The sequence below is a fragment of the Nelumbo lutea genome, chromosome 2 (assembly GCF_056320005.1).
Source record: "Nelumbo lutea isolate HS-2025 chromosome 2, American lotus-T2T, whole genome shotgun sequence".
In the NCBI taxonomy this organism is placed as follows: Eukaryota; Viridiplantae; Streptophyta; class Magnoliopsida; order Proteales; family Nelumbonaceae; genus Nelumbo; species Nelumbo lutea.
In genome coordinates, this window is record NC_142685.1 from 23207482 (window position 1) to 23235224 (window position 27743).

General features: G+C 39.1%; 1 protein-coding gene and 1 long non-coding RNA gene across 2 annotated transcripts; one reads left to right on the top strand and one right to left on the bottom strand.

The window, feature by feature from the left end:
• Positions 1-6: 6 nt before the first annotated feature.
• LOC148869194 (uncharacterized) lies at positions 7-1510 on the top strand. Its single transcript, XR_016107121.1, has 3 exons — positions 7-153; positions 263-381; positions 581-1510. It is a non-coding gene; the product is annotated as an uncharacterized LOC148869194 (long non-coding RNA).
• Positions 687-26921, bottom strand: TAFII59 (TATA BOX ASSOCIATED FACTOR II 59). The gene is made up of 12 exons (XM_088969229.1): positions 26333-26921; positions 26079-26165; positions 25814-25915; positions 25617-25725; positions 9165-9268; positions 8941-9078; positions 8764-8859; positions 5935-6059; positions 3571-3703; positions 1921-2046; positions 1709-1820; positions 687-1198 (listed from the first exon to the last, which is right to left on the bottom strand). Exons 1-12 carry the CDS (start codon positions 26456-26458, stop codon positions 825-827), a joined length of 1632 nt encoding a protein of 543 aa, XP_088825355.1. The 5' UTR covers positions 26459-26921; the 3' UTR covers positions 687-824.
• Between the last annotated feature and the right edge of the window lie 822 nt (positions 26922-27743).

Genomic DNA, 27743 nt, shown 5'->3' on the forward strand with positions numbered 1-27743 from the left:
TGTTACGATCAGGATGTTACTTTAACCAATTCATTATATTCCAAATTTCCAATTAGAGTGACTGCTTTAAAAAATCCACCAGACCACCACCCAAATTGTTTGGTTTCCCTATCAAGTAAAATCTGTAGCGTCATTATAAAGATGTCAAAATTCGTAAGTACATTTTTTATGGCCATTCAATACTACGTAAAAATGCGCATTAACCCATAATTTATTAGTTTCTATGCAAATAATGAATTAAGTAGGTTGGAATTGGACCCAGGTTCCTTCTGAATTAATTCATTACCGTTGAGGCCTTGCGAAGCCCGCCAGCAGTCAAGGTTTTGCCTTGTATCAGTTATCAGTGGAGATAATTCAGACTTCAAATTTTGGTCGAGACAGGTTTCAAATTAGTCCCTAAAACCTTTTGTAACAGTGGATGTATTCTTTTTAGGTATTTAGTGCCACATCCCAAATCGGTGATTGTGGGAATCAATTCCGCATCAATGCTGGAACAAACCAGCTAACATACCAACAAATCACCCGTTTCATATTTATAAGTTGTTTTACGAGTTCATTGATTTTTTTTTTTTATCTGTAGGATTGTTGCACAGTGGTTGCATTGAGATTCTCAGATCTTGTCAAATCGAGCTTGCCAGCCTTGGGTAACAGAACAGACCAACAGCCGGTCCAGCCAAAATTAACCATTTTGCATGGTAAACTGCCGAATTTACCTTCTCACGTATTTGTGAATTACAAGTAAGAACGTCAACAAAATACATAAGAGCTTGAAATTTAGCATATTTAACTGATCATTTACAAAAATCCAACCCATATTTATTTGATCACAAGAAGAAAGACATCTCAGGTCTAGGAGTGAAGGAGAACATGCTCTCGCCAAATAGCTCAAAAAGAGAAGCCAGCAGATGTCCAGCATCCACATCCTCCTTCCAAGCCTGACTGAGGACAGTTAACATCTTGGCTGCTCGGCCATCGTCCTCCCTCTTACAGCTGCTGCCTGAAATGCTATCGTTTGTGACTTGTCCAGATGATGATGGCCCCAAATTGGACTGCCCTGAAGCAGCAGGAAATCCATCAACGGTCCCTTGCATGTTTGCCGGCAAGGAGATTGGAGGTACAATGCCCATTGGCCCATCTGTTGCGACTTTCTTGACGGGTGGTTGCTGCATCATGTCATCCTTTCCTGCCTTGCGTTTGTCTTCATTGAATTGAAACAAAACATTAAAGAACAACGTGACCATGAGGGGTAGCCATAAGTTCAATTACAGCAGAAAAATACAATGCCATGCATGTCCACTAAAGAATTGACACATCAATATGCTATCCATCTATCAATGGATCTTGACATGCTATTCAATAGTCAAAGACTCAGTTATCCTGATTACCCAGTTAATACTTCAATTTAATGGCTGTATTTCACTTGAATACCAAAAGATCTCAAGATGTTTCATGAAACTCTAAAGAAAGCAAAAAAAAAAAAAAATTGAGAAGCAATTTATATTCCATTAAATGTGACCAATTGAAGGTGTTCTAGCATTCAATAAAGGACAGATGAGGCTGCTTAGTTATAACATATGCAAAACACCACCTCCTGTCATGTATGTCAGGGCATGTATGTTGCTTCTTATATATAAAGATGTGATTCTTCTATATGATTAAGAAAATAGTGGGGTTACTCTAAAACAATGAAATTCCACTGAAATCATACTTGGCGTTGTCATTATGACTCTTCCATTGGTCCTTGAGACTGCACGTGCAGGTGGAGCCAGCAAACCTGGGAACATCTTGAGACGGTCATACATGCATTTACCTGCTGCACACTGCAAGGGGCATGTCCTAGTTACTATCCAATATAAAGCCATGGTGAGACTCCTTGACACTACCATACAATACAAAAATAAGGTTATGGAAGAAACTAACCTGCAGGGCCCCATAGACACGCCAAGCTTCATGCCTCTTCATCTCATTCTTTTGTTTCTCAAGTAGAATTTCTGGCTCTAGAAGTTGTAGATATGGCTCTAGATTTGGCAGTAATAGGAGGCGTACCTATTCAAACACAATAGATTCCATAAATCACTCAAACTCTAAGAAGAAAAAGAACTGGATGTGATATCTGAAATACTACGAGGTCAAGGAAAAAGAAAAAAGAGAAAACACTATACTAAGACTTGGGGGTTTGAAACAGCAATTACACAAAAGAAAAAACAGCCAACCTAACAAGGACCAAAAACCGATGTTGCTGAAATTGGAAAAACAGAAGTATATTATATCTAACATAATAGGTAGAATCTAAACTAAGATTACAACAATTGTACACTAGTACCAGCTGAACCAAGAGATGATATAGGTAGAATCTAAACTGATTTTTTTGGGAAAATTCCCGATTAGAGCCCTTTACTTTGAGCCTAGTGCCACTTTGGTCCCCAAACTTTAAAACGTGACAATTCAGTACCTGAACTTTCAAAATGTGTCAATCCAGTACCCATCGTTAAGACGTTAACCAATCCATTAACCAGCCATTAAGTGGCATTTGAAAAGACACGAATGCCCTTTGAGTGTATTTTTTTTATCAACCATCCACATGTTGATAAAAATGAACAGTCTCAAATCCTTGCCTCTTCTATTCAAGAAAGTTGGGTTTACGTCTCAGTGGGCATTCTGGTGACCCCAACTTTCTTGAACAGATGGGACTGTTCATTTTTTGTCAATGTTTGGATAGTTGATAAAGAGAATTAGATGGCACTCGAAGGGTATGTCTTTTCAAATGAAACTTAACAGCTGGTTAACGGGCTGATTAATGGCAAGTACTAGATTGGCACGTTTTGAAAGTTCGGGTACTAAATTGTCGCGTTTTTCATGTTCCCACAGGTCCAATGCATAAGACAAAACAACTCAGAAACTGGGGGCCATTATTTATTTTCTCTAGGTAATATCTCAGTTGCCAAGCATGAGAACACACGGGTTAAGTCTGAGAGCGGACACTTTGTGAAAAAAAAATGCCAAAGGTTAGGACCGTATCCAGTCCACCCCCACCCCCCCCAAGACCCCAGATAGCTGGGACCAACATTAGACAATTGGCCTTTTTAAGAAACTGAAAAATCCTTGTGTAGAACAAAGGACATAATAAAAGGCAAAAAATTGGGAAGTTAGAAGGAATTTAAAACATAGTAAATGAATTTGTATTTGCAGCTAAATTAATTCTTTTTCCTCCACATCAAATGGGGTTGTGGAATGCGTTAGTTTGTTCTCAAATCCTTTAGAGAAAATAAGTGTTAAAAACATATACAGTAGCTTGCAGGATAAAACAAGCTTCAATGGCTTCACTTTTTCAGAAAAAATAAATAAATAATACAAAAGTAGAATGGCTTGCACTATCTACATTAATCACTACACATCAGATCCCCCCTCCCCCCGGAATCCAACTCCAGTATAGTTACACTTTATTTGCACATTACATAGCTACTTTTCAGAATACATTTTTTGTTATTGTTGTTATTATTAATATCAATATTATATTCCACGAACACTTTGCCCTTTCTTTACTGATGTAAGCATGAGAAAAGAAAATACCACACTTGGTCCAAGTGCTGCGAGCCCTTGAATGGCACCATAATGTTGAGTCAATGCTTTTGTTGGGTCCAAAAAGGCATGAAGCAGAGTCCTGGTCACACGTGGCTGCAGATTGTGGTAAACATGCCCAAATCTGCAAAAGCTTTGAATATTTTAAAATGTTGACAATGAAACCAAATTTTGCAATATCAACATCAGAGTGGCAGTCACTGTTTTTTAGTAAAAGAAATGGAATGCGGGTTATTAAGAGATGGTCCTATGCATTTGAATCTAAAGTTCTAGACAAAGGTATGAAACATGGGGGTTTCATTGAAAGTATTTCATGTACCAGTCACTATATGTGTTTTTGTGTGTGTGTGGTATTTCTTTTTTCCCCTTGTACTTCAAAGAATTGTGCACGCATGCATTAATAAATGCATAACCTAATCTAGATCTACATCTGAACACAGACATCTCTGATCTGGCTCCAAGAACAGAGATGTCTGTATTCAGATGGTATCACCTCAGGCTTGCTCCTAAACTTGCCCTGAGACAGTCTGGCCTCAGGCATGCTTCTATATCCACCCTTGAGAATGAGGACATCTATATTGAGATGCTCTGCCTTCGACACATTCAAGGGGTTGAAAATTAAAGCACATAAAGATAGAATTTGGTGTTCTGAAACTAAGCACCCTTAGAATCTATGATACCCAAATACCTGTATATAAGGGTGCTGTGTGGTGTTGGATATGTCAATTTTTAGTGCAAATTCTGTATCCAACATGTCCAGCTGTGTTCTTGCCATGTATAGGTAACATAACTTAGAATCAGAAAAAGATACCTGCCCCTTTTAAAAATACAGAAGTCAGATTGGGCATGGTAAAGTTGACAGAGAAGCTGGTACAAGAAAAAACTGCAGAGGGACAACCAATTTGACAAAAGGTTTATTATGAGCTGGGGAGGTCTGTCGCATCTAGGCTCTGACCAAAGTCAATCCATGATGAATGAGCTTTCACTGCATCATAACAGGACAACCTCCTTCCAGTCATGTGATTAAAATGCTTTCCTATCAGCGGCCTAAAAGTAACTAGTTAAATCTCCACCATTATCTTGCCGAGGCAGGTCACAGGTGCAAGCACACTGTATGCATAGGTGTTGCTCCTACACCATTCCCAAGGTGTATATGCCTGCCCATATAAATGCAAGAGTAAGAAGTGGGTATAGACTATAGAGAGTGGCATACATAAAAAAAGGCTGAGACTTTGCTGAATTGTTTCCAGGCTTCTTTGTTCACTCTGAACAACCTCCAGCTTCCCTTTCTTTCAGCACTGGGTACTTAGCATGCCTTTTTGGCAGTACAATACCTTGGTACAACTCTGAGGATTCTATAGGCATTGAGGGCCATATTATCACCCCTTTATAGCTGATCTGTCTTCTATATCAGGCCTAGCTTAAAAAATAACTTCTATATAAATGAAATTATGTACCATGCAATATCGGTCACCGTGTGGTGAAGAATATGTTGGACATACATGCAGCATAGTTTTCAAGGTGCCAAGGCAAGGCTAGGCAACAGGGGATCACTTTGTCGCCTAGTCGCCTAGGCAATAGATTTCTGCAAGTAAAAAATAGATACCCTAAGGTAGTTCCCCAGGTTCCAGAACCAAATTTCCTTGATAATTATCCATAATTTTCATAAGAAAAGTATAAACTTCATGTTGAAGTATAGAAAATCAATATGTTCATAAGAAAAAGAAGAAAGAAAAAATAAATAAATAATATGGGGGCCGAACCCCTATTTTGTTATAGGAAAAGAAGAAAAAGAAGAAAATACAGCATTTAGCAATGTTGGTGTTGATTAAACCCTAACAAAATAAGAAAATAATAAAAGGAAATTAGTATATAAGCACACAAAATGAATATTTTAGTTTAATAATGTCTATTTTATAATTACAATTTCAAAAAAATAAGAACATAAAAGTATTTTATAACACGATGTACAAAACTATATAGCGATTAGGCAAGGTGAGCCTCCAAGGGTGCCTTGTCGCCTAGGTGCCGGCCTCAGCGTTGCCTTGACAACTATTACATGCAGTTGCAGAAATATCAAATTAAAGCAGCAACACCAAATGCCCTGGACCGGTGTTGGCATTAATACCATTGAGATCAAATACACTAGAATTGGAATAGAGAGTCAAAATGGGTCAGGGAAAAGCAGAAGAAAAAAATGAAACTTAGTGTTAGAGAGGTCTCCAACCCATTCTATATTTAATCTTATCTGCATAAACACATACATATAATTGAAAACATACATACGTGCATAGATATGTGAGTATGTGTATACCATATATATGCATATTACAATAAGACAAGACAATATCTCACCTCTTGCATATTGAAGCAACCAGGTCAGCTGTGAAGTTTCTAAGTTCCCAGTGATTGTCAGAAAACCTATTCCCCAACCTTTTGGCAACAAGGCAGGTAATGACAGATGGCATCAATTGGTGTAGCTGAACAGAAAAACAATGCTCCATTACATAGAATAGACCCTTAGACAAATTAAATCAGAACAAAAATACTTGTTTTGAAAAATTAAATCAAAACAAGAATATTAGCATAAGTACAGGAAGATTTAGAGGCACATAATTGGCAGAACCAATCTCTTCACCAAGACCGGACCCAACCAATGTCAACTGCCAAAGCATATATAAGGTAATAGCCATACCATTGGCAGTGCCTTTGCTTACATCCTAATGAGATAGGTATCAGATTGTAGGTAGACTGATGGTAGCAGTAGGGCTGCAAACAGCATGCATTTGTCCAAATTTAATGCAAATCTGATCCATCTAAGGGTGATCCAAATTCAATTCATTTATATGTGGACGACTATGGATCCACCCCTAAATTGTCGAGTATGATGCAACCAGAATGTGTGTGTGTGTATGTGTGTGTGTGTGTCTATGCTTACATGTAAATAAAGATTACTGTATCTATTAGAAAAGTTGGTGCAAGTGTTTTTCTATTTGCTAAAAAGCCAAAGACTAAAGTCTTATAGAACCATATAAGTTATTTTCAATTCATTTTATTCATAATAATAAAATAATATTTTGACTATTTTCAGTTTATTCAATATCCAAATCCGATTCAAATCCAATCTAAACCCAATGGATAAGATTTGATTCAAATATTTTTTTTTGAATCTTATAAAACCCCCTATTTGCTAATGTTGTTCATTCATTCATTCCAATAAAATATCTTCTTAAAAGGCAATTAAAGTTATAAAATCATTATTTTTCATGTGAGAAATAAGAATTTCAGATCCTAACATAGACTTGTTCGGGCTTGCCTCGAGGGGTGTGGTCGGGCGCCCCCGGCCCAGCCGTTAGACTCAAAAAAAGGCAAAAAGCACAAAATTTTAAAAAGGCGCATGCCTGGGCTGAGGCGCTAGGCACACCAGGCGTGCACCTTTTGAAAGGGGTGCGCCTAGGACCTGGGCGAGGCGCATACCCTAAAATGCGCCTCGCCTGTGCGTGCCTTTTAAATCACTGATCTAAACCCAATGGATAAGATTTGATTCTTTTTTTTTTTTTTGAAAGAAGGTAAATTTATTAAAGCGTCACAGATTACAGAGGGGCTCCAGAAATGGAGCAAGCTTACAGAGAACAAACCCCAAAACTAAATTACAACTCAAACAAACTTCTAGACCTCAGTGCTCCAAGAGCCCTGGATTGGAGACCTTTCACGGCTGCAATCCAAGACACTAATTTCCCCACACTACAAGATAAAAGACTGTCTACATCCTTTGACTTGTTTTGAAAAATTCTTCTGTTTCTTTCTGCCCAGATGGTGCTGATCACTGCTTCAGGAATAGCCAACCACACACTTTTTGCCAACTAGGAGAGGCCTTGAAGCTCCCAGCTTCTTAACAGATCCATCACCATACTCGGCATGGTCCAGGAAAGGCGCACAGAAGAAAGGAAATGACACCACAAGGCTGCTGAAACAGGACAATGGATAAAGAGATGGTTGTTATCCTCTTCATTTTGACCACAAAGCACACATACCAGATTTTGAATTTGCATTCCCCTTCTGACCAGATTCTGCTTAGTGAGGTTTCTATACAAGGCCACAGCCCAAAGTAAAGCATTTATTTTATGAGGGGGAATCTGGCTCCAAATTTTATCAACCAGGAAATTCTCAATATTCCCCCCTGATAACATTTTGGCAAAAATGAATGCTACTGAACCAATTTTGGACCTAGGTATATCCGATTCGACTTGATAAGTTTGCAGTCCTAAGTGATTGGTGCACCATATAATTCCCACTTTTCAACTGTCTAGACTCTAGATAAGATGATCTCAACCACTTAAAATGGCAGTAACAATTGCCAACAGTATCAAAGGTCAGCACCTCGTACTCCTACAAGAATGCCAAGTTTCACTATCTCTCAGCCTTCTTGTCTTCCTCTCCTCAAAACAGTTAGTTATCTCCTATCCAGAGGTGAACAGCTGATGACATGCAACAGCGGCCATTAGAACCATATTCCTAGTTTCTTCTTACTAGGGGTGAGCATTATTTGGTTAAAACCGAATTACCGAACCAAAAATTTTGGTTTCAGTTTTTTTGGTTTTTGGGTAAATCAGTTCATTTAATATGATTTTTAGCAATTTCGGTTTTCAGATTTAGAAATTCGATTAACCGAAAAATAAATAAATTAATTAAAATTCATTATATAATATACGATATACAATATTTAATACTTAATATATAATATGCCATATATTTATATATTAATGTATTACATATTATGTATTATAATGAAAGTAAATTTCATAATATATATTATAGGTTATAATATATAATATTATATATTAATTAAATTCGGTTTTTAACTGAAATAACCGAAAACTGAACCAAAAATTTCAGTTCGGTTATTTTGGTTTTATTGTAATTTGGTTTTGGTTCCGGTTCCCATTTTTTTATTTCGGTTTTAAAAAATTCAGTTTTTAACCAAATGCTCACCCCTACTTCTTACTAGAATTGTATTTTTTTCATCCATGACCACCTCAGTGCCACATGCTATGAAACTCTTGCGCTATTCCAGCAAACCATAACTAATCATGTTGGCTCATCAAGCATATGATAAGTTCACACAAGGTTCTACATGCAAGTGAATTCACATATATGATCCCTATAAACCAATATGAAACTTACATAAGGTTCAATGTGTATATGGGGATTCTGGAGAAGGCTCCGGACAACGCGCATCAAAGCAAACAGGAGAGAGAAATCATTCAAACCACGTGTAACCTGAAATTGTCAAAGATACAAATCGGTATGAGCAACAGGTCTTTTTTCAGCAAATATACTACCAATATTGGAATTACAAACCTCATCAGCAACGAAGTATGTAAAATATGGAACTAAAGGATGAAGTCCTGAATCTGTAGCCAAACTCTGTAATGCTTCTTTAAATAGGACAGAATCAGATTTATTAACAGTAAGCTCGGTGATTTTATCAAAGTACAGCTGCATAGGTGATCATGAAGGAACTTGAATAAGTAACTAGATGAAAACAGATGAAGTAAAAAAAAAAAATCAAATAAAACATTTACCTGAAGCTCCCTGGACAATACATGCTTGACAGGTAGCTTTATGTCAACAGGAAGTCCATCTTCTTTGTGCTCAGGCTTTTTGTTATCTGAGGGAGCTACAAGTGCTGTGAGGAAAGCATAGTCAATCAAAAAGGCAGCTTGTTGTTCCTTAGGGATATTGATTATAGAAAAAGTTGAAACCTTTTTCATAAAGAAAGATAAAATTCATATCTACTCAAAGACAGAGATTTGGAGATAAAGAGAAACTGGTAAAGACAATGAAAGAGAACCTATTGTAACTTTTCAATTCCTTCATGACATTCTTAGATTAGTTATTGGAAACTGAAAATTCAATAATATTTGAAACTACATAGAAATCTCTTCAATTCAAAATTGATTCCAATCACAATTCAATTTAACACTTGTTTTGATAATTCAATTTAATTTAACACTTGAGTTTACTAGATTATGAAATGTAATGAGATAATTTACCCTGTGATATAAAGTTGAAGATGATGCAAATTACCTCAACCACAATTGAAGCCTATGTTCTAAAAGCAAAACAAAACGAAAACCCACTAATGTATGCTAAACTAAGCAAGCAAAGATTTCTCAAAGAAAATAAACTAAAAAGAAAAACTTCAACTCAAGAATAAAACAACATCTCACTTTGGTTGGAGGTGGACTCCTAATGTAACAGCCCTCTTTTAAGCAAGCATTTTTAGACAACTGAAGAAAAGGGAAGAACTTAATGGAGAGACACAAGAGCAGCAATATTATAGGCAGTTTGGGAAGAAAGAAACAACAAGATTTTTCAAGGGAAAGGAAAACAGAGGAATTGATCGACTGCATTACCATCAACATGGCACATTGGGTAAAAGCAATTGATTTGTTCAAGGAGTTCTCAGTTGATGATATAATTAGGAGATGGAATGCAGTCACAAATTTTTCAAAATCTAAGCCTACAGTCCATGAAAGTTGGGCACCTTCTACACAGCAAAGGATAAAGCTGAATCTTGATGGGAGTTTCACTTGGTAATCCATGGCCATCGGGTTTAGAGGGAGATTTAAGAGATGGAGATGGAAGAATCCTGGCTCTATACTTGGGGCCTATAGGGTGGGCGACTTGTTAAGAGCTGAGGTATTAGCTATACTGTAAGGTTTTAGATTGGCTAAACAATTGGGCCTCCATCAGATTGAAACAGAATGGGACTCAAGGATGGTAATAGGATGGATGCAGGTGAGAAATCTAGGAATCTGGACCCTTAGGCAAGTCATGAGAGAAATATTAGATGGTTTAGGTCAGCCAATGGTTTGGCTGATGGACTAGCAAAACAAGGGTCAATGAGGGGAGAATTTTCTTGGGCTATATTGAAATGGCGGATTCCTATGTGCTATGTTGGGTCAGCACTCCTCAAACGAGTTGTATAATTATTTTATTAAATAAATATTGAATGGAAATTACAGTTTCCAATCAAAAAATAGAATAAAATGACATTTTACAATGCTTTGACAATATCTTCTTTAAAATAACGAAATCCTAAAACCCAACTAAGAGCTGCAACTGCATGATCCCTCATAAGAATGTAACTTCGGTAAAAATCTAGAGAATTAACAGAAAAGATTAAAAATTACAACCATGAAGGCAAAGGAAAGGTTTCTGCCGGCAACAAAGTGGAGGAAGATAATGGTCATGGAAAAGATCAGCGATTAAAATCAGAGAAGATAAGAGAGCATTAGTAGTTTTGGGGAGGGAGGCGATTTGCTGGTTCAAAGGTTTTCTTGGTACAATCTTTGCGATTACAGAGCCTGGAGAAAGGAGAGTTGGCTTGTGGCAGAAAAAGTTTCATGGTGGAGAAGAAAAGTAATAACAGGGGTGCCTTCATTCAGCTAGCTGAGGCATTTGGAAATGGAAAGAAGCAAGTGATTTGTATACCAGAAGTGAAAAGGAAGCAAGGTTGGATTCTGTTTGCAGGAGCTCTAGATGATTTCGAACAGAGGAGATGGGGATTGGAAAGCACAGGAAATCGCAGCAGATAAGAGCCTAGCAATATCACAGATTGAAGAGGAGAAAGAAAAGAACAAAGGTGTAAGTAGAGCCGTTGTGTGTCCAAAGATGGTAATAGATGGAACTTTGGAGGACTGAAAAAAAAAGGTAATAAGACTCGAAGAGGTAGTAGACTGGAATGGAGTTTTAGTTGATGTCATGAAGACGCTTCCGTTGATAGAACAAGCGTTCCTGATCCCGTTTGAGAACACGGCAGCTATTCTGGTTTTGGTCACTCTCTCAAGGTCACAACAAGAATAGACACTGGAGGGTTGGGCCTTGTTGCAGAACTGGAAACCATCCTGCAACAAGTTTGAGTTGGAGGAGGCGGAGTCTCTTCAAATAAAGCTGGTTGGGCTTCCATTCAATCTATGGACACAGGAGATTTTCTCCCAAGTGGCAGTACTATGTGGAGGGTCGCTTGTAGCAGTGAATTTGTCTTCTCTTCAAGCGGCAAAAATCAAGGTGAAGGGTTCTAATCCGCAGCAGGTCTCAAGATCAGTCGAGATCCTCTCCAACGAGCGGTGGCAGGGAGTCTGGTTGGCGCTGGAAGTTGGAACGTTGTTGTGGGAAAAAGGTAAGGAGGAAGGAGGCGATGGTGATGTGTCCAGAAGGCTGCCAGGTGGACATGAAGCTTTGGAAGACCAGTTGCTCTCTGTCGGCCCTGTTTTAGAAGGTGGACCGTCGAACAATAGGCCGCTTGGCTCCAACTTGCCATTAAAAATGGGTTGTTCAATTTTTCTTGAATTTCACCGGTCGGTCGACCTGAAGCATAAACCATCTTACGTGGAAGTGTTAAAAAACGGGGTCAAAAAGGATGCGCCATAGGCTGAACCTGGGCCAAACTGGCGAGTCGAACCAGAAACCAATTCCCACCCACATGATGACTTAAATGGCACATGCAGGGGCTTTAGTAAGGTGTTGGGGGACAGTAATCACACTCTATCACCGTCCCCATTGACCCAAGACTGTCATACAGGCACGAAATCTTCACAGATGCAGTGGGTAAATTGTAACAGGCCTAATCCTCACTATGATAGGACTAAGGCGGACTGGAAGGATGACGACAAGGATGATCAGTGGGTCAACTGTAAAGACTCCGGCGATGGCTTCCCCGCTAAAGACAATTCTAGCATCAAAAGTTTTGGAGACACAGTTCATGTCAGCGTGGAGAGTGATGATGACTTTTGCATTGTCTCCCTTTTTGATGGAAAGGAGGCCGTAGCTAACAAGAGGAGTTCACATGGTGGAGACGTTTCTCATTCAACTAAGAACAGAGATGGTGATCTGCGGCTGATACTGGATAGTGGCTTGAAGGAACTTCCAAACTGTCAGGAGGGAAATAGAGGTATCCAAGGGGGTAAGGATCTCATTCCAGGCGAGAGACAAGAGCAAGATGACAAGTTGGTATTTCAGCAGGGGAACCAGGAGGTTACAAAGGATATTTTGGGCAGGGGTTCAAGTATTGAGTTGGCCAAGTCAAATACTCCTTCGAAGCCTTCCCATTTAATAAGAACTGAAGTTGGGGGTTTGGAGAGGCACCAAAAGGAATAGGGTACCGAAGCTTTTGTTACTAAAACTCCTGTCGTATCTACTTCTCAGCCTTTCACTGGTAACCTCGGCAACTCTGTTGGTTTGGTTTTTTATGCTAATCTGTGTTTTAATGGTCCTACAGATTCTTCAGCTCCCATCCTTGGCTATGATTTGCCCATGAATCTGCCGGCAGAAGGAGAGACGAGTAGAGGATTAGGAGGTGAAGTTAGTGAGAGAGAGACAATTGGTGAGAAAGGAGGGTGGGTGTGTCTGAGGTTAGGGGTGAAAGAATGCAAAAGACTAAGGAAGGAGCGGTGACTGATTGGGGGTTGGGTACAGATGGGGGAAAAAATCACCAAAATGATTCAATCCCAAGAAAATCGAGAGATGAGAAGGTTGGGAGGGTTTTAGTTAAGGGAAAGAAAGAAAAGAAGGAGGCGAGAGAAAGTAAAAGAAGTCAAGAAGATCAGAGTGCAAGGGACCCGGTGGTGGACTTGGCTGATAAAATGGGGTTGAAAGTGGAAAAAATTAAAGGGAAACTTCTAAACAAAGTAAAGAAAAGGGAGAAAAGAGAAGGAAGCTAAATGAATTTGAAAAACTCATTAGTAACGTGGAAGGGGATAAGGAGTTCAGTGCTAGGGGAGGGAGAAGGAGCATGGTTTCAAATGTTGCGAAATGTCGCTAATGTCGCCCGACATATGTCGATGTCGAGGCTCACCAACATGAAAATGGATGGTAATATAAAAATTACATTATTTTGGTCAACATTTCCTATGTCGACCAAATCGGTCCAAATAACCAAAAAAAAAACAGTTTTTCCTATTATGTCGACAAGATGTCAACTAATGTACATTAATAATATAACATATTAGTATACTATATTATTAGAATACAGCATATTAATATAAATTATTCCATTAATAATTTCTATTTAATATTTCAAATAAAATATTTATAAAAAAGAATTAACAAAAGAATAAATTAATTACTTTATAATATAAAACATACAATATTTTTCAAGTAATAAAATATTAACTAGTTAGTATTTTTTAAAATATTTATTAAAATCAGAAAATGTTTATTAAATTTTATAATAAACCATATTCTACATTTAATAAAAAAATCAGAATAAATTTATTAAATTTTATACTAAATCATAATTTATTATAAGTTTAGTATTAAAAATCATAATAAATACATTAAGTTTTATAAGAAATCAGAATTTACCATAATCTTAATACTACAAAAAGGAGAACCAATTTATTAAATTTATAATAAAACACAATGTATTATAACTTTAATATTTAAAAAATCAAAATAAATGTATTTCTATTTACTAGTGTGAAATAAATATATTAGAATTTATAATAAATCAGAAATAAAATTAAGAAAAGAAAATATCAGATAGCCTTGTAAAAACATCAAAATGCATAATAAATCAGTAAATCACCGTTTACTAATTTGTCATTGATCTTAGTTTCTTAGCTTTATATAATGGTTGGGAATAAGATAATAGTCTAGAAATATGTATTAATGCTTCTTTTATCATTTTACAAAATATCATTGCATATTTCCACATATTTCCACAATGTCTCTAATTTTTACAATATTTCCCCTCGACATTTCCAACCTATGTCCTATATTTTGGTAAGCGACATTTCCATCGACATCAACATTTTAAACCTTGAGAAGGAGAGGGGGACCTATAGGCTAGATGAGGTGAGGTCTGTGATCAATATTTGGTGTGACCATTAAGATTATTAGTTGGAATGTAAGGGTATTAGGAAGTGCCACAAAAAGAGGAGTAATCAAAGAGTATTGAGGAAGGAGAGACCGGATTTTGTTCTAATTCAAGAAGTAGACAAGAAGTGGATAAGGAGCATGTAGGAAGAGAGGAATATTAATTGGAGCTTTGCTCCCTCTTGGGGTGCATTTTATAACATTGTGGAGAGAAGAATTCAATGTTTGGAAGAATTAGTGGGCAGATTATCAGTTTCTATTAAGTTGAAGGGTGTGCAGGACAGATTTGAATGGATTCTCACGAATGTCTACGGGCCAAACTCATATAGAGAAAGGAATAAATTGGGGGAGGAGCATGGGGATATTAGGGGACTTTGGGAAGGACTTTGGTGTTTAGGGGGAGATTTCAATGTAGTAAGATTTGTGAGTAAGACAATGGAGGGTAGGCAAAGAACTACATCGAAAATGAGAAAGTTCAATTCCTTTATTGAAGCTTTCGAGCTGAGTGATATTCCCCTCGGGCAATCTTGCTACACTTGGCCAAACCTTCAAAGAACCCCTTCTATCCAAGCTTGATAGGTTTTTAGTTTCACCCGATTGGGAAGAGCATTGGCCAGGGTTAGTTAGGAGAAATCAACCTAGAATCACCTCAGACCATTGGCCCATATGTTTGTTTGAGAGAACCAGTGATGGTGACCCATCTCCATTTAGATTTGAAAATATGCGGCTCACTCACCGAGATTTTAAAGAGAAGGTCAAGGTTTGGTGGAATAGTTTGGACGAGTCTCCAATGTGGAAAGGCCAAAAGTTCCTAAAAAAACTCCAATTGTTGAAAAAGGAGATCAAGGAGTGAAATAGGGAGAAGTTTGGAAGATTGGAGGAGAAGAAAGTTGATTGATTTCTCAAATTGAGGCAAATGATAGCAAAGAGGTAGAAGGTGTAAGTAAGGTGGTCAGGCTACGTTCAGGGGGTCTCCTTGAAGGACAAAGGAAGACTGGGTGCAGGTTTAGGGTTTGGAGATTAGAGTGAATGGAAGTGATAAGGGAGTAGAGTAGGAAGATCGAATGATTCCAATGATCCCCTCGTCATGGGATGGACTCTCATTTATAAGAAGGAATCCCGAGGTCCCGAAAGGAAGGCGTTGAAAGAATTTGATTCCCAATTGAAAAGGGAATATTAGATTCGTTGTCGGTCATTAAGGGACACTGCTAGGGTTTCGCCACGTGTCTTACGAGATCTTCTCAAGGACTGAGTTTCCTTTCGTCCAAGGATTCTCATAATCCACGTATGTTACTTCCTATCATGACCTACTTAATCGACGTAACAGGTGTGTTTTACTAAACTTACATAGCGCATTATCACACACGTGATCCTGAAGTTGCACGTGTAACCAATATTTAACTCCGGTTCACAATATCCTGCGGTTCTGTAATGGTCTCGGGCTCATCGCAGAACTGCACATATCCAAAGTTCATCGCAAAACCATGCACATTCAAAGTTTATCGCAGAACCGCATACGTCTAGACTTCATCGCAAATTCACATTAGCCAGCGTTTACTCTAACTTGTGTCAAATGCAAGTTTGTCGTGGACATGAGATGAGTCATATGCTCATCGCAATCATTCGATGAGTTATAAGCTCATTGTAGGTAACCGATGAGTTATGGACTCATCGCAAGCATCCATGTGGTACCACTTTAGTGTCTTCTGTACTTCGATGGTTTGAGTGAGCACTATGTACCTATAGAAGGAACTTTAGGTGAAGGTGAAATGGAGTTGAGATGGTATTTGAAGAAAGAACTAGGAGAGACTTTATTGAGGGAGGAAATATGTTCGAAGCAAAAATCAAGAGAGAGATGAATCAAAGAAGGTGATGGAAATACAAAATTTGTCCATGCCATTGCAAATGGAACGAGAAGGAAGTGCATGATCACTTCTTTATTGGTGAGGGAAAGTGAGATCACGGACCAAGGTGAGATTGCTAAAGCATTCTCAAAGCATTTTAGGTCAATTTATAGTAAACCCCTAATTGAGAGGTGGAGGATTGAAGGCATTGATTGGGAGACATTGGGGGAGACTCAAGTCCAAGTTTTGGAAAAAAAAGGTTTGAAGAGGGAGAGATTAAGGAAGCGGTCTTTTCTATGAATAGATCAAAAGCACCATGACCCGATGGTTTCATAATGGCATTCTATCAAGACTATTGGAACATAATTAAAGGATATCCGATCAGAGTGTTCAATGAATTCTATAGATGAGGGGTGATAAGTCCGGGAATGAACTCTCCATTTTTAGCATTGATCCCAAAGAAGAACAATGCCAACCAACCAGGGGATTTCAGACCAATAAGTCTAGTCACCAATATTTACAAGGCGATAGAAACGGTGTTATCTTTGAGGATTAAAAAGGTGATCCCCCCACTTGTTTCTCAATCTCAAGGGGCCTCTGTGCAGGATAGATAAATTATCGATCAAATCTTAATTGCCCATGAATGTGTGGAGGCTCAAAAGAGATTAAAGAGGAAAGGAGTGACTATCAAACTGGATTTGGAAAAAGCCTATGATTTAGTGGATTGGAACTTCTTGATTGATATTATGAGGAGGTGTGGCTTTGGAAATTTGTGGTGTAAATGGATTTAGGGTTGTTTACAAACTAGTCACTATTCAGTAATAGTCAATGAGACAATGTATGATTTCTTTGAAGGATTCTATGGGCTTAGGCAGGGTGACCCTCCTTCTCCCTTTCTATTTACTTTGATTGCTGAAGTCCCAAGTAAATTAATTCTGAAAGCAAATTGTGTGCAACTATTCAGGGGTTGGTCAGTTGGGAGGGATAATATTTTGGTCACTCACTTACAGTTTGCAGATGATATTCTTATTTTTTGTGATGGAGAAAGTAGGGAGGGAATGGAAAATCTGAGGCTGGTTGTGAAACTTATTGGTTGGAACCTGACTAGACTTGAGGATTAATTGGTCATCCTAAACACTGACTAGACTTGATGATGAATCCTCATCCTCAAGTTTAGTCAGTGTTTAGGATGACAAAAACCTCACTTCATCCTCTAATCAAGTCTACCTTAGGAAATCTTCCAGTGTACTACATGTCGGTGTTTAGGATGCCACAAGGGATATTAAAGAAAATTGAAAAAATCATGAGGAATTTTCTTTGGAATCCAGGGGAGAAAAAGAAGGATCATTTTGGTTAGATGGGAAAAGGTGAGGAAGTTCAAGGTAGAAGGGGGTTTGGAAATTGGTAATGTTAGGCTGAAGAATCGGGCCCTACTTTGCAAATGGCTTTGGAGGTTTCCAAATGAAGAGAAATCATGGCACAAAGTTGTTGCAAGCATTCATGGCATGTCGAGCAATGGATTGGATGATGGATGTCTCCATAGAGCTACCTTGGTTGCTCCCTGGAAGGCCATCCATGATGTTCTCCCTACCTTCCTAAATCATATCAAGTACAACTTGTCTTCTGGTAGCAAAATCAAATTTCGGGAGAATGTGTGGATTGGGGATACTCCTCTGGGGGAGATATTTCCTCCTCTTTGTGGTCTGTCCAGGTTCAAGGGTAGGCCTACTTCAGATTTCCCAAGTCAACCATTTCACCTTCCAAGGTTGAATTGGAACTTTGGCTTTAACAAGAACCATAGAGAATCTGAACTTCTTGCAGTGTCCGAGCTGTTAGGATTGCTAAATTCAATATTCTTGGAAGAAGGTGGATCAGACCCTAGGATTTGGGGTCCTAATTCTGACGGATCATTTTCTTGTAAATCCCTTCTACAATTGTTGGTTGCCACTCCCTCTTCTCTTCCTTTCCCAATCAAATAAATCTGGTACCCTCCTACTCCCCCTAAAATCAATGCTTTTTTGTTGGGAAGTATTTCATGGTTGTATTAATACCTTTGATGTACTTCAAAGGAAAAAACCAAATTGGTGCTTGTCCCCCAACTGGTGTGTCCTATGTAAGTTGAGTGGTGAGGATGCTTTCCACCTTCTAATATCTTGCCCTTTTGTCAGTTTTATTTGGAATTAGTTTACTTCCCTTTTTGAGTGCAGGTGGTCTTCTCCTGACAGGTTGGAAGGCTTATTCAGCCCTAATGGTATTAGTAGCATGAAAAAGAGGGGTAGGATTCTATGGAGGTGTACTAGAGCAGCACCACTTCGGACTATTTGGGAGGAAAGAAATGCAAGAATGTTTGAAGGAAAAGAAAAATGTAAGGAAGCATTAGTCGAAACAATAACATTGAGGGTGGCACATTGGGTAAAAAGCTTGAAGTTGTTTTCAGCTTTTAAGGTCGAAGACATTTTTAGAGTTTGGGGACTTATTGCTGCCTCCTCATCTACAAGACAACAGTTTTCTGAGGCATGGTCTCCAACAGATGGTTGGAAGAAGCTGAACTTTGATGGGAGTTATTTGGGTAATCCAGGCACCTCAAGCATTGGGGGGCCATTAGAGATGAAAATGGAAACATTATATTTCTGTACCCCGGTCCTGTGGAGCATGGTAATGTGGCAAAGACAGTTTCTAGCTGCAGCATATGGGGTTGAGAAGGCTAAGGAGTTGGGTATTAATAGACTGATCATCGAGGGAGACTCAAAAACTGTGATAAAATGGTTGCAGAAAGGGGAAGGGGTGACATGGCAGTTGAAGAATGATTTCCAAAGACTTAAATGGATGTCAAGGGACATGTCAATCCAGGTGGGATGGGTTAGGAGATCTGCCAATAGTTTGGCAGACAGCTTAGCAAATCAAGGGGCTCAAAGAACACATATGTTTTGGGCACATTTGTAATTCTGTTCTGGGTCAGCTTACTAAAGCTGACTTCTTTCACAACTTCTTGTTGTATCTTAAAGTTTTCTAATTAATGAAATCTTTTCAGAGTTATTGATCAAAAAAAAATTAAAAGTTTAGAAACTCCAATAACCTAAAAACATATTCTCACAAACCATTCATGTCATAAATTTGCCATAACTTGAACCTTGTAATGTTCACATGCTGTTGGACTTCTTTGATAGGTGAAAGAATTAATTTGTTAAGAGGTGCTTCTTCTCATAGTCAGGCCCACTCTGTGGGGTTCAACTAACCTAGGTTGTTTCTATATGTGGATGAATTAAGTTTCAATGTGATGTTTGAATATAATTTACTACATTATGATAGGCTGTAACTATGGCATTTAGAGTTTAAACAGTTTACCCTATGTCTGACTTGAACCTACAAGGCTTTGACCACCATGCTAATAACATAAAACACTCTAACCAGTATATGGTGTATAATTTGATATCTCTTAGATTTAGATTTGCGTATTTTGCATGCCAAGATTTTGGCAAGTAGACTGAAAAAAGTGGTTCATGAGGTGGTAGGGGAAACACAGATGGCTTTTGTGGAAGGTAGACAAATAATGGATGGGGTGTTGGTGGATAGATTCAAGATTAAGAAGTGGGATACCTGGTTTGGTTTGTAAGCTAGGCATAGAAAAAAGCTTATGACCACGTGGAGTGGGGTTTTTTGGAAGAGGTTCAGAGATAGATGGGGTTTGGGGAAAAGTGGAGAAGTTGGATTTATGACTGTATTTCTTCAGAATCCTTTTCCATTGTTAGTAATGGAGTATCATCTGAATTTTTCCAAGCCTCTAGAGGGTTGAGGAAAGGCAACCTAATCTCTTTCCTACTTAGTTATGGAGGTTCTAAATCTACTTATGAAAAAAAAAGGCTCACAGTTGGGCTGGATTGAAGGATTCAGAGTGGGTTCAGATGGTCCTAGCATTTCTCACCTTCAATATGCAGACGACACTCTCATCGTTCAGAATGCATCTGCTGATCAGGTGCTGAGTTTAAGAGCTATTTTGGATAACTTTGAAATGGTGACAGGATTGAAAGTGAAGCTTGAAAAAAGACACCACATTGGAGTTGGAGATATAAGCAAAAATAATATGGAGCAGTATGCAATGTTGAATTGTCAGATTGGGGAACTTCCTTTTCTCTATCTGGGGCTCCCGATTGGTTCCAAGTCAGCTGCTGTAAATATACAGAGCCCTCTGTTAGAGAAGGTAGAGAAGAGTCTAGATAGGTGGAAGGCAAAGTACTTGTCTTTCGGGGGTAGGATTACCCTTATTAGGAGTGTTTTATTAAGCCTTCCAACCTATTAGCTATCACTTTTGAAGGTTCCTAAGGAAGTGGCAAGTAAGCTAGATAAGATTCAAAGGGATTTCTTGTGAGAGGGGGCTGGGGGTCCCAAGAGGTTTCTTTTTTTTTTTTTTTTGATGAATAATAATAAATTTATTGATTCAGAAACAAGTTTAGAGTGAGTTCATACATCATCCCAGCGAGAGGAGCGAGCTGCAGCCCCTCCTTGAATCTTACAAGTAAACTAGGAAAGAAAAACAAGAATCACAACTGAGCCCAAAATAATTCTTCCCTATTTACCCCTTGCTTAGCTAACATATCTGACAAAGTATTTGCTGATCTCCCCACCCACTGTACAGTGACCAACATATTCCTTGTCAACCAACTGAATTTCTTCATTTCATTCTTGTATCGCCACATAGCCTCTTCAGAATTTTTCAACCAACCCACCACCACTTTGGAGTCCCCCTCTATTATTAGTTGTTGTACCCCCAGCTGGTTTGCAAATTGCACCCCTTGTACAGCAGCTAAAAGTTCTGCCCTGATGGAGTTCCCAAATCCCAAGGGACCTGAGTAAAGCAACAAAATCTCTCCCTTCGCATTTCTCAAAGCACCCCCATTCCGGATAAACCTGGATTACCCATGCTACTTCCATCAAAGTTCAATTTTAGTGAGCCTTCGGATGGAGGAGACCAGCTTGTAATTGATTTGTCCTTTAGAGATGAGCACCTCGCTACTGCTGACCAATTTCTCCAAAGGTCATTAAAGGAGAATTGATGAAAGATTTCCAAGGTCTTCAACACACAGTCTTTCAAATCCTGGCTGCTCCTTTCCTTTTCTTGAAAGATTCTAAGATTTCTTTCTTCCCAAAGAGTCCAAATCAAAGCAGCACGAGCACATCTCCACATAATTCTCCCTATTTTTGTAGGCCAATAAAAAGTAGAATGGTTGAAAATCATGTGAACTTCTGCTGGTAGACTCCAACTACCCCCAAACAATGAAAGTAGCCAAGCCCAAAGGTCTGCAGAAAAGGGACAAGATATCAATAGGTGGTAACAATCCTCACCATGAGCTCTACAGAGGATACACCAATTAGGAGAAATACAGAGGAAAGGTCTTCTCTTTTGTAGGTTATCTAAAGTGTTTACTTTCCCATGGAATACTTCCCAACAAAATGCCATAATTTTTGGGGGAACTGGCCTACACCAAATTTCTTTTGATGGAAAGGGTTGGTGAGTAGAAAGTTGAGAGATGGACTTGAAGAAAGAAGCATAAGTGAAGGTTCCATTGGATCTAGCAGTCCAAACCCTCTTATCTGGCTTGGAGGGATCCAAACAAACGTGATTAAGACAACCAAGCAAAGTAGAAAGAGAATCAACTTCATCATCCCTAAGACCTCTACAAAACCCAAAATCCCAAGTAGGATCTAAGGGTGCTCCCAAAGGTGAGACAAATTTTGAGACCACATCTATTTTGTACAAAGAAATACAAAATAGCGAAGGGAACAAATCCTTTAACGGTGTGTCTCCTACCCAAATATCCTCCCAAAAATGGACAGAGTTGCCAGAACAAACTTCATACCTAATAAAATTGAGGAATTGAGGAAGGGTGTTGTGAATAGCCTTCGAAGGTGCTGCTAGGTTAGTTTGCCTCAATACACCAGCATCCCATCCATTCTCTGACCTCCCATGAATGCTTCCCCCCATCTCATGCCACAATCTCTCTCTTTCCAAAGGCCATCGCCACAACCATTTCCCTAACAGAGTTTGATTTTTTCTAGTTACCCTCCCAAGTCTCAAACCCCCCTCTTCTTTACTTCTATACACAACTTCCCAATTAACCAAGTGATCATTTTTTTCTTGTGCCGGCTCCCATAAGAAATCTCTCATCAACTTCTCAAGTTTCCTAGCTTCCCTAACTGGTATCATAAAAACAGACAAATAATAGGTAGGTATGTTAGCCAAGGTATCTCTTATTAGGGTAATTCTCCCTCCTAAAGAGATATAATTCCTCTTCCATGAGGCTAATCTCTTCTCAAACTTTTCTATCACTGGGGTCCAAAATCTACTCTCCCTAGGATTTGCCCCTAAAGGAAGCCCTAAATATGACATAGGCCAAGCAGAAGTGGAACACACAAGACACTCCGCAATAGCCTCAACCTCCCCTACCTCCAAATTTATACCCGCTATGCAGCTCTTTTCCAGATTTATTCTCAAATTAGAGATACTTTCAAAACCTTTTATTAGCTCCTTTAGGTTTGCTACCTTTTCGCTAAGACCTCCTTCACAAAAGATCATTAGGCCATCTGCAAACTGAAGGTGGGTGACGGGAACTTGGTGTCTCCCTATTCTTCAACCCCTAATGGCATCTTCGCTGTCAGCCTTAGTAACGATCCTACTAATCACATCAGCTACTAAGGTAAAAAGGAAGGGTGAGAGTGGATCCCCTTGCCTGACACCCTGCAAGCTGGAAAAAAGTCCCTCACCATACCATTTACTAGAATAGAGTAGTGACAAGTACTGATACACCCAAATATCCAATTACACCACTTGTCCCCCAACCCACAATTTTGCATAACCTCTAATAGAAACTTCCAGTCCACCAGATCATAGGCCTTTTCAAGATCCAATTTACAAATGAATCCTCTCTTACTAGACCTTTTCATTTCCTCCACACACTCATTCGCAATTAAGATCTGATCTATTATTTGTCGCCCTTGAATGAAAGCCCCCTGTGTTTCACTAATGATAGAAGGGAGGACTATTTTGATCCTCAATGAGAGCACTTTAGCCAGAATTTTATAGATGCTTGTCACCAGACTAATAGGCCTAAAATCTTTTGGGTGGTTGGCATCAATCTTCTTAGGTGCCAGGGCCAAAAAAGTGGCATTAATTCCAGGGCTTATAGTGTGATTGTCTGCAAATTCCTTAAAGACTTCAACTAAATCCTCTTTCACCACCTTCCAACAGTCTTGATAAAAGCCCATTGCAAAGCCATCTAGACCCGGAGCCTTGGGTCTATCCATTAGAAATAGATCAAAGGCTCCAGGTCCATTTGATTGGTTGGGAAAAAGTGTGCAGACCTAAGGAGATGGAAGGTTTGGGATAAGAAGAATTAGAACCTTCAACAGAGCTTTATTAGGGAAATGGCTGTGGAGGTTTGTGCAGGAGAGAGAAAAGGCTTTATGGAGGAGGGTGTGGTTGGGAAATGAGGTGGTGAGGTTTGAGTAGGAATCGAAAAGTATCAAGGATCTATGGGGTAAGTATGTGGAAAGGTATTATGAGATTTATTCAGGACTTCAAGGGTTTGACCAAGTTTAAAGTGGGTAAAGGCTCAAGGATGAGGTTTTGGGAGGATGAATGGGCTGGAAATGGGAAACTTTGTGAAATCTACCCGAGGATATATAGGCTGACTGAGCATCAAATTACTATTGACCAGTGATATAAGTTGAGGGGGGAGTAGCTGGTTTGGAGCCCAAAATTCAGAAAGTGGATAAGCGCATTCAGTCACTAAGTAAATTAGAACAATGCAATGCCTCTTCTACTTTAGAGGATGGTCTTTGGTGGAAAGAGTGCAAGGATGGAAGGTTATCGGTGAAGTCCTTTTATTTGGCATTGGTCAGAGACAATCAGGCTCTTGGTGATGTGAAAGGTGGGGGGGAAGTGGAGGCATTTGCTTGGCTGGTAGCTCTTCACACCATCTTGACCACAGATCACTTGAAGAGAAGAGGATTCATCCTTCCAAGCTTCTTCTACAATGTGTAAAATGACAGTTTTCCATATTTTTTCTCCTGAAAAGTGGCAAATTTCATCTGGTAATTTTACTCTTTCCTTTTTGGAATGAGTATTTTTCAGCCATCATCTCTTGCAGAAATTTTCTCTACGTGGCTGAAAATTAGAGGAAGCAAGAAAGCCAGAATCATGTGGAGCTGCATGCCCTTGCTGTCTGCTAGTCATTGTGGGTAGAGATGAATAGAAGAGTATTTGAAAATAAATCTAAGAGTACTGAGTTAACCCTAGCAGCTGTGGGAAAACTGGTAACAGATTGGGTGCTGGTCCTGCCAGAGTTCGACAAACTTAAAGTCTTAGACGAACTGATTTGATAGGAAATTTCTGGGGTATTCTTGAATTACAGTTTGATCAGTTGCTTGTTAATTTGGTGCGTCTCCTTGACAACCAATTGGTTTATAACATCTTTTTTTATTTTAATAAAAGTTTCTTTTTCCTTTATCCTTCAAAAAAAAGTGATTTTTTTCTTCTATTTCTTTGTCAATTTTTCTTTATTTCTTTCATATGCAGAACCTCACTTTATTCAGGCACATGCCTCACCTTGCACCTCATGCCTCAGGTTCTGGGAATTCCTTGTACTTTTAGTTGCACTTGTCACCTTTATAACACTGGATCAAGTAAACCTTCTATCTATCTGCCAAATTGAAAGCCCTGTTCTACTGGGTAGAAGGATGAACGGCAGCTTGGCTAAGAGAGATGTAGAGGAAATTAAATTATATTGGTGATTGCCCTATGTTTATCCAAAAAAGTTGTTATTGGCCCTATGAACTGCCCGGGGGGGGGGGGGGGGGGGGGGGGGCATTTGTTCTTGTGGTGTTGGTGTTGTTATTCTTTAGCTGTGTGGTATTTTTAAGTAATCAACTTGTGGCTTACCATATCAAGGATTTCTACTTCTCAGGTCTTGGAAGTAAATCAGTGTACAAATAAACACTAATGCAATTACAATGTGAAGTAGGTTGTAGGGTTGTAGTTAAGAATAAAGTCTTGAAAGGAACAAAACTTAATCATCTGCATGCTAACTCCAATTTTTAAGTTGCAAAGATGTTGGGCAAGTTATAGCAAAAGGAAATCTATGGCTTGGTAAACTGGAAGGACCAGTTTCTTGTGTACAGAACAGTGCTGTAAAACCTTTTACTGGTATTGCTGGCAGAGAAAGGTAGGGTAGGTGCAAAGCCATTAACTCATGGTTGTGAAGTGAAATTGATACTAGACCCCTTTAGTAATAAAAAGCTAGTTTAAAGACAAACCTTCTACTGGAGCATTTTCTGGAATGGCTGGTTGTACTCCTTCAATAGCAAGCCAGTGAGCCACTACAGTAGTATCAAGCGGTGCTTTTGGCAGAGGTGCATCAATCACCTATGTGCCAAATAATGATATGAGACTTTGGAAAGTCTTAAACAACAAAATAAAACAGTGTTTTTGGTACTAACAAGTAATTTCTTACATCTTTGAACTCCACATCCTTGTCATCAATGTAGAACAGATCTTTGTGTCCAACAGCTCTTTTGAACCGTAAAGGATCTCCAGAGGCAAACCCATAAATCGGCTATAAAAGTAAAAGAAATACACATAAGCAGATGAATCTAAAGATGATTATACCTCCATCAAAGATTTAAATAAAGAATCTAGCTTCGACTATAAACAAAAGCACCATTCTGATATTAAGTAAGCCCTTGCAGGCTGACGCTAGCTGAGAATTATCATCCTACCTCTACATTTCTTAAGCTAAGTGCACTGTCCACATCGTCCGCTGTCAAAGTAGTTCTCTTGGAGTGGCGCATACACTTGATAGCCTCCTGTGTTAAGAAAATTATAAACCGTTGTGAACTTCATTGTAATCCTCTCCCACCTTTTTCTCATAAGCTACTGTGCAAAAGTGTGCATAACTAAATGAGTGCTAGCAATATTGCTGAAACTATGGAAACTAAACTTAACTAGAAACAACAAAGGTATGAACTTGAACCTGCATGATCTCGCGCACACGGTACTCGACATCGGGAGCAAGAGCGAGTGCGACATCAGGAGACAAGTTGTTAATCCCGATGCTCTGCGCAATTGCTTCAATCGTCTCCTTCGGCACGATGCTCATCGTTGCTCTTCAGAGACTCTTCGTCAACAAAATTGTAATACAGTATATGCATTAGCGAAGATAAAATGATTGGCATGGCGGCAAATCCAATTCGGCCATGGCCACTTTCGCCTGATTGGTACTCTTCACAGAGAAAAATTACAATTTCTCATTTTTACTTCAGCTTTTGGAGGGAAGTTCTGTGTAAAGGGGATCGATCATCAATGGTGAAGGTCGAAGCTGGAGAGCACTGTCGTCGGATTAGAGAGTTAGGGTTTCGAAAGGGCTCCCAGATCGCGTCTGAGAGATGTTTATTCGGATCGGGGTAAAAATGATCAAGCAACCCGATAAGTCAAGCGTAGGGGGCCGTTTGATAAAAGCTTTATGGTTGTGTGCTTTTTATTGGGCAAGTTGTTTTAGGAGCCCATTTGTGAGGAATTCGGATTTTGTCCCAACAAGCGCCCCAACATGAGATCGAATCTTCTCCTAACACCTAACGCCTCACAAGCGCTTTACACGCACATTCTATCGTGCTAACATCTTCCGTACTTATTAATTATTATTCACGGGAGAGGTCTCCAACCTAAAACTACAGCCGAACATTGACAGTATCTCTCTCCATTCCTTGGTGTACTGCAGGTTACATGCCCTGTCAGGACACTTGTTATGATGCATTGTTGGGGCCTGAACCACGTTGACTGAGTCACATGAGTATGGGACTGAGGTTGGTGTGATATGCACACGATCAGATCTTTACAAAGCGCTCCTCACGACGCACCCCAGAGGAACATCTCCTGTGTAATTGTGTTCATGCTGAGGTTTCAAGGTGGGATGGGGCTGTGAGACTGGCGTGAGGTGCATTCAGTAAGGAATAAATCCAGAATCCTATTTGGAAGGCTTTAGGTTTAGGGAGTTTGGAAGAGGTCCCAACAATTAATCACAACGGCCTTTGTAATCATGCATTGGGAACATCTCCCATCTCCCATGTCCGTTTTTGAGACTATATCAGGTCTTGGCTTTAGGGCAATGATTTATTAGGGAAAAGTCCCACACAAAAAGCCCATAGCCATAAATTATGTTTGGTGAAAATTTGAAAAGTCTAACCCAACGCGCTACGTTTTTTTCTGGTATTGGCACCCTTAATAACTTCTCCTTTGTTCCCTTTTTCCCAAAATACTGGTTGCGAGAGATTGAATTCCCGTCAATAACGGAATAAACCAACTAACACACCAACGTCGTCTATTAGTTTCAGAATGCTAGACGATTAAGATGAGTGACATGTTGAGTAACTATCTAAAACTCAAAT

Excerpts from the sequence above, each read along its gene's own strand:
- TAFII59 (XM_088969229.1), bottom strand. The coding sequence starts at position 26,458 with ATGAGCATCGTGCCGAAGGAGACGATTGAAGCAATTGCGCAGAGCATC. Across the intron at positions 25,726-25,813 it reads AGGATGTGGAGTTCAAAGAT|GTGATTGATGCACCTCTGCC; the intron begins GTAAGAAATTAC and ends TTTGGCACATAG. Across the intron at positions 9,269-25,616 it reads AGAAAATGCTCCAGTAGAAG|CACTTGTAGCTCCCTCAGAT; the intron begins GTTTGTCTTTAA and ends CTTTCCTCACAG.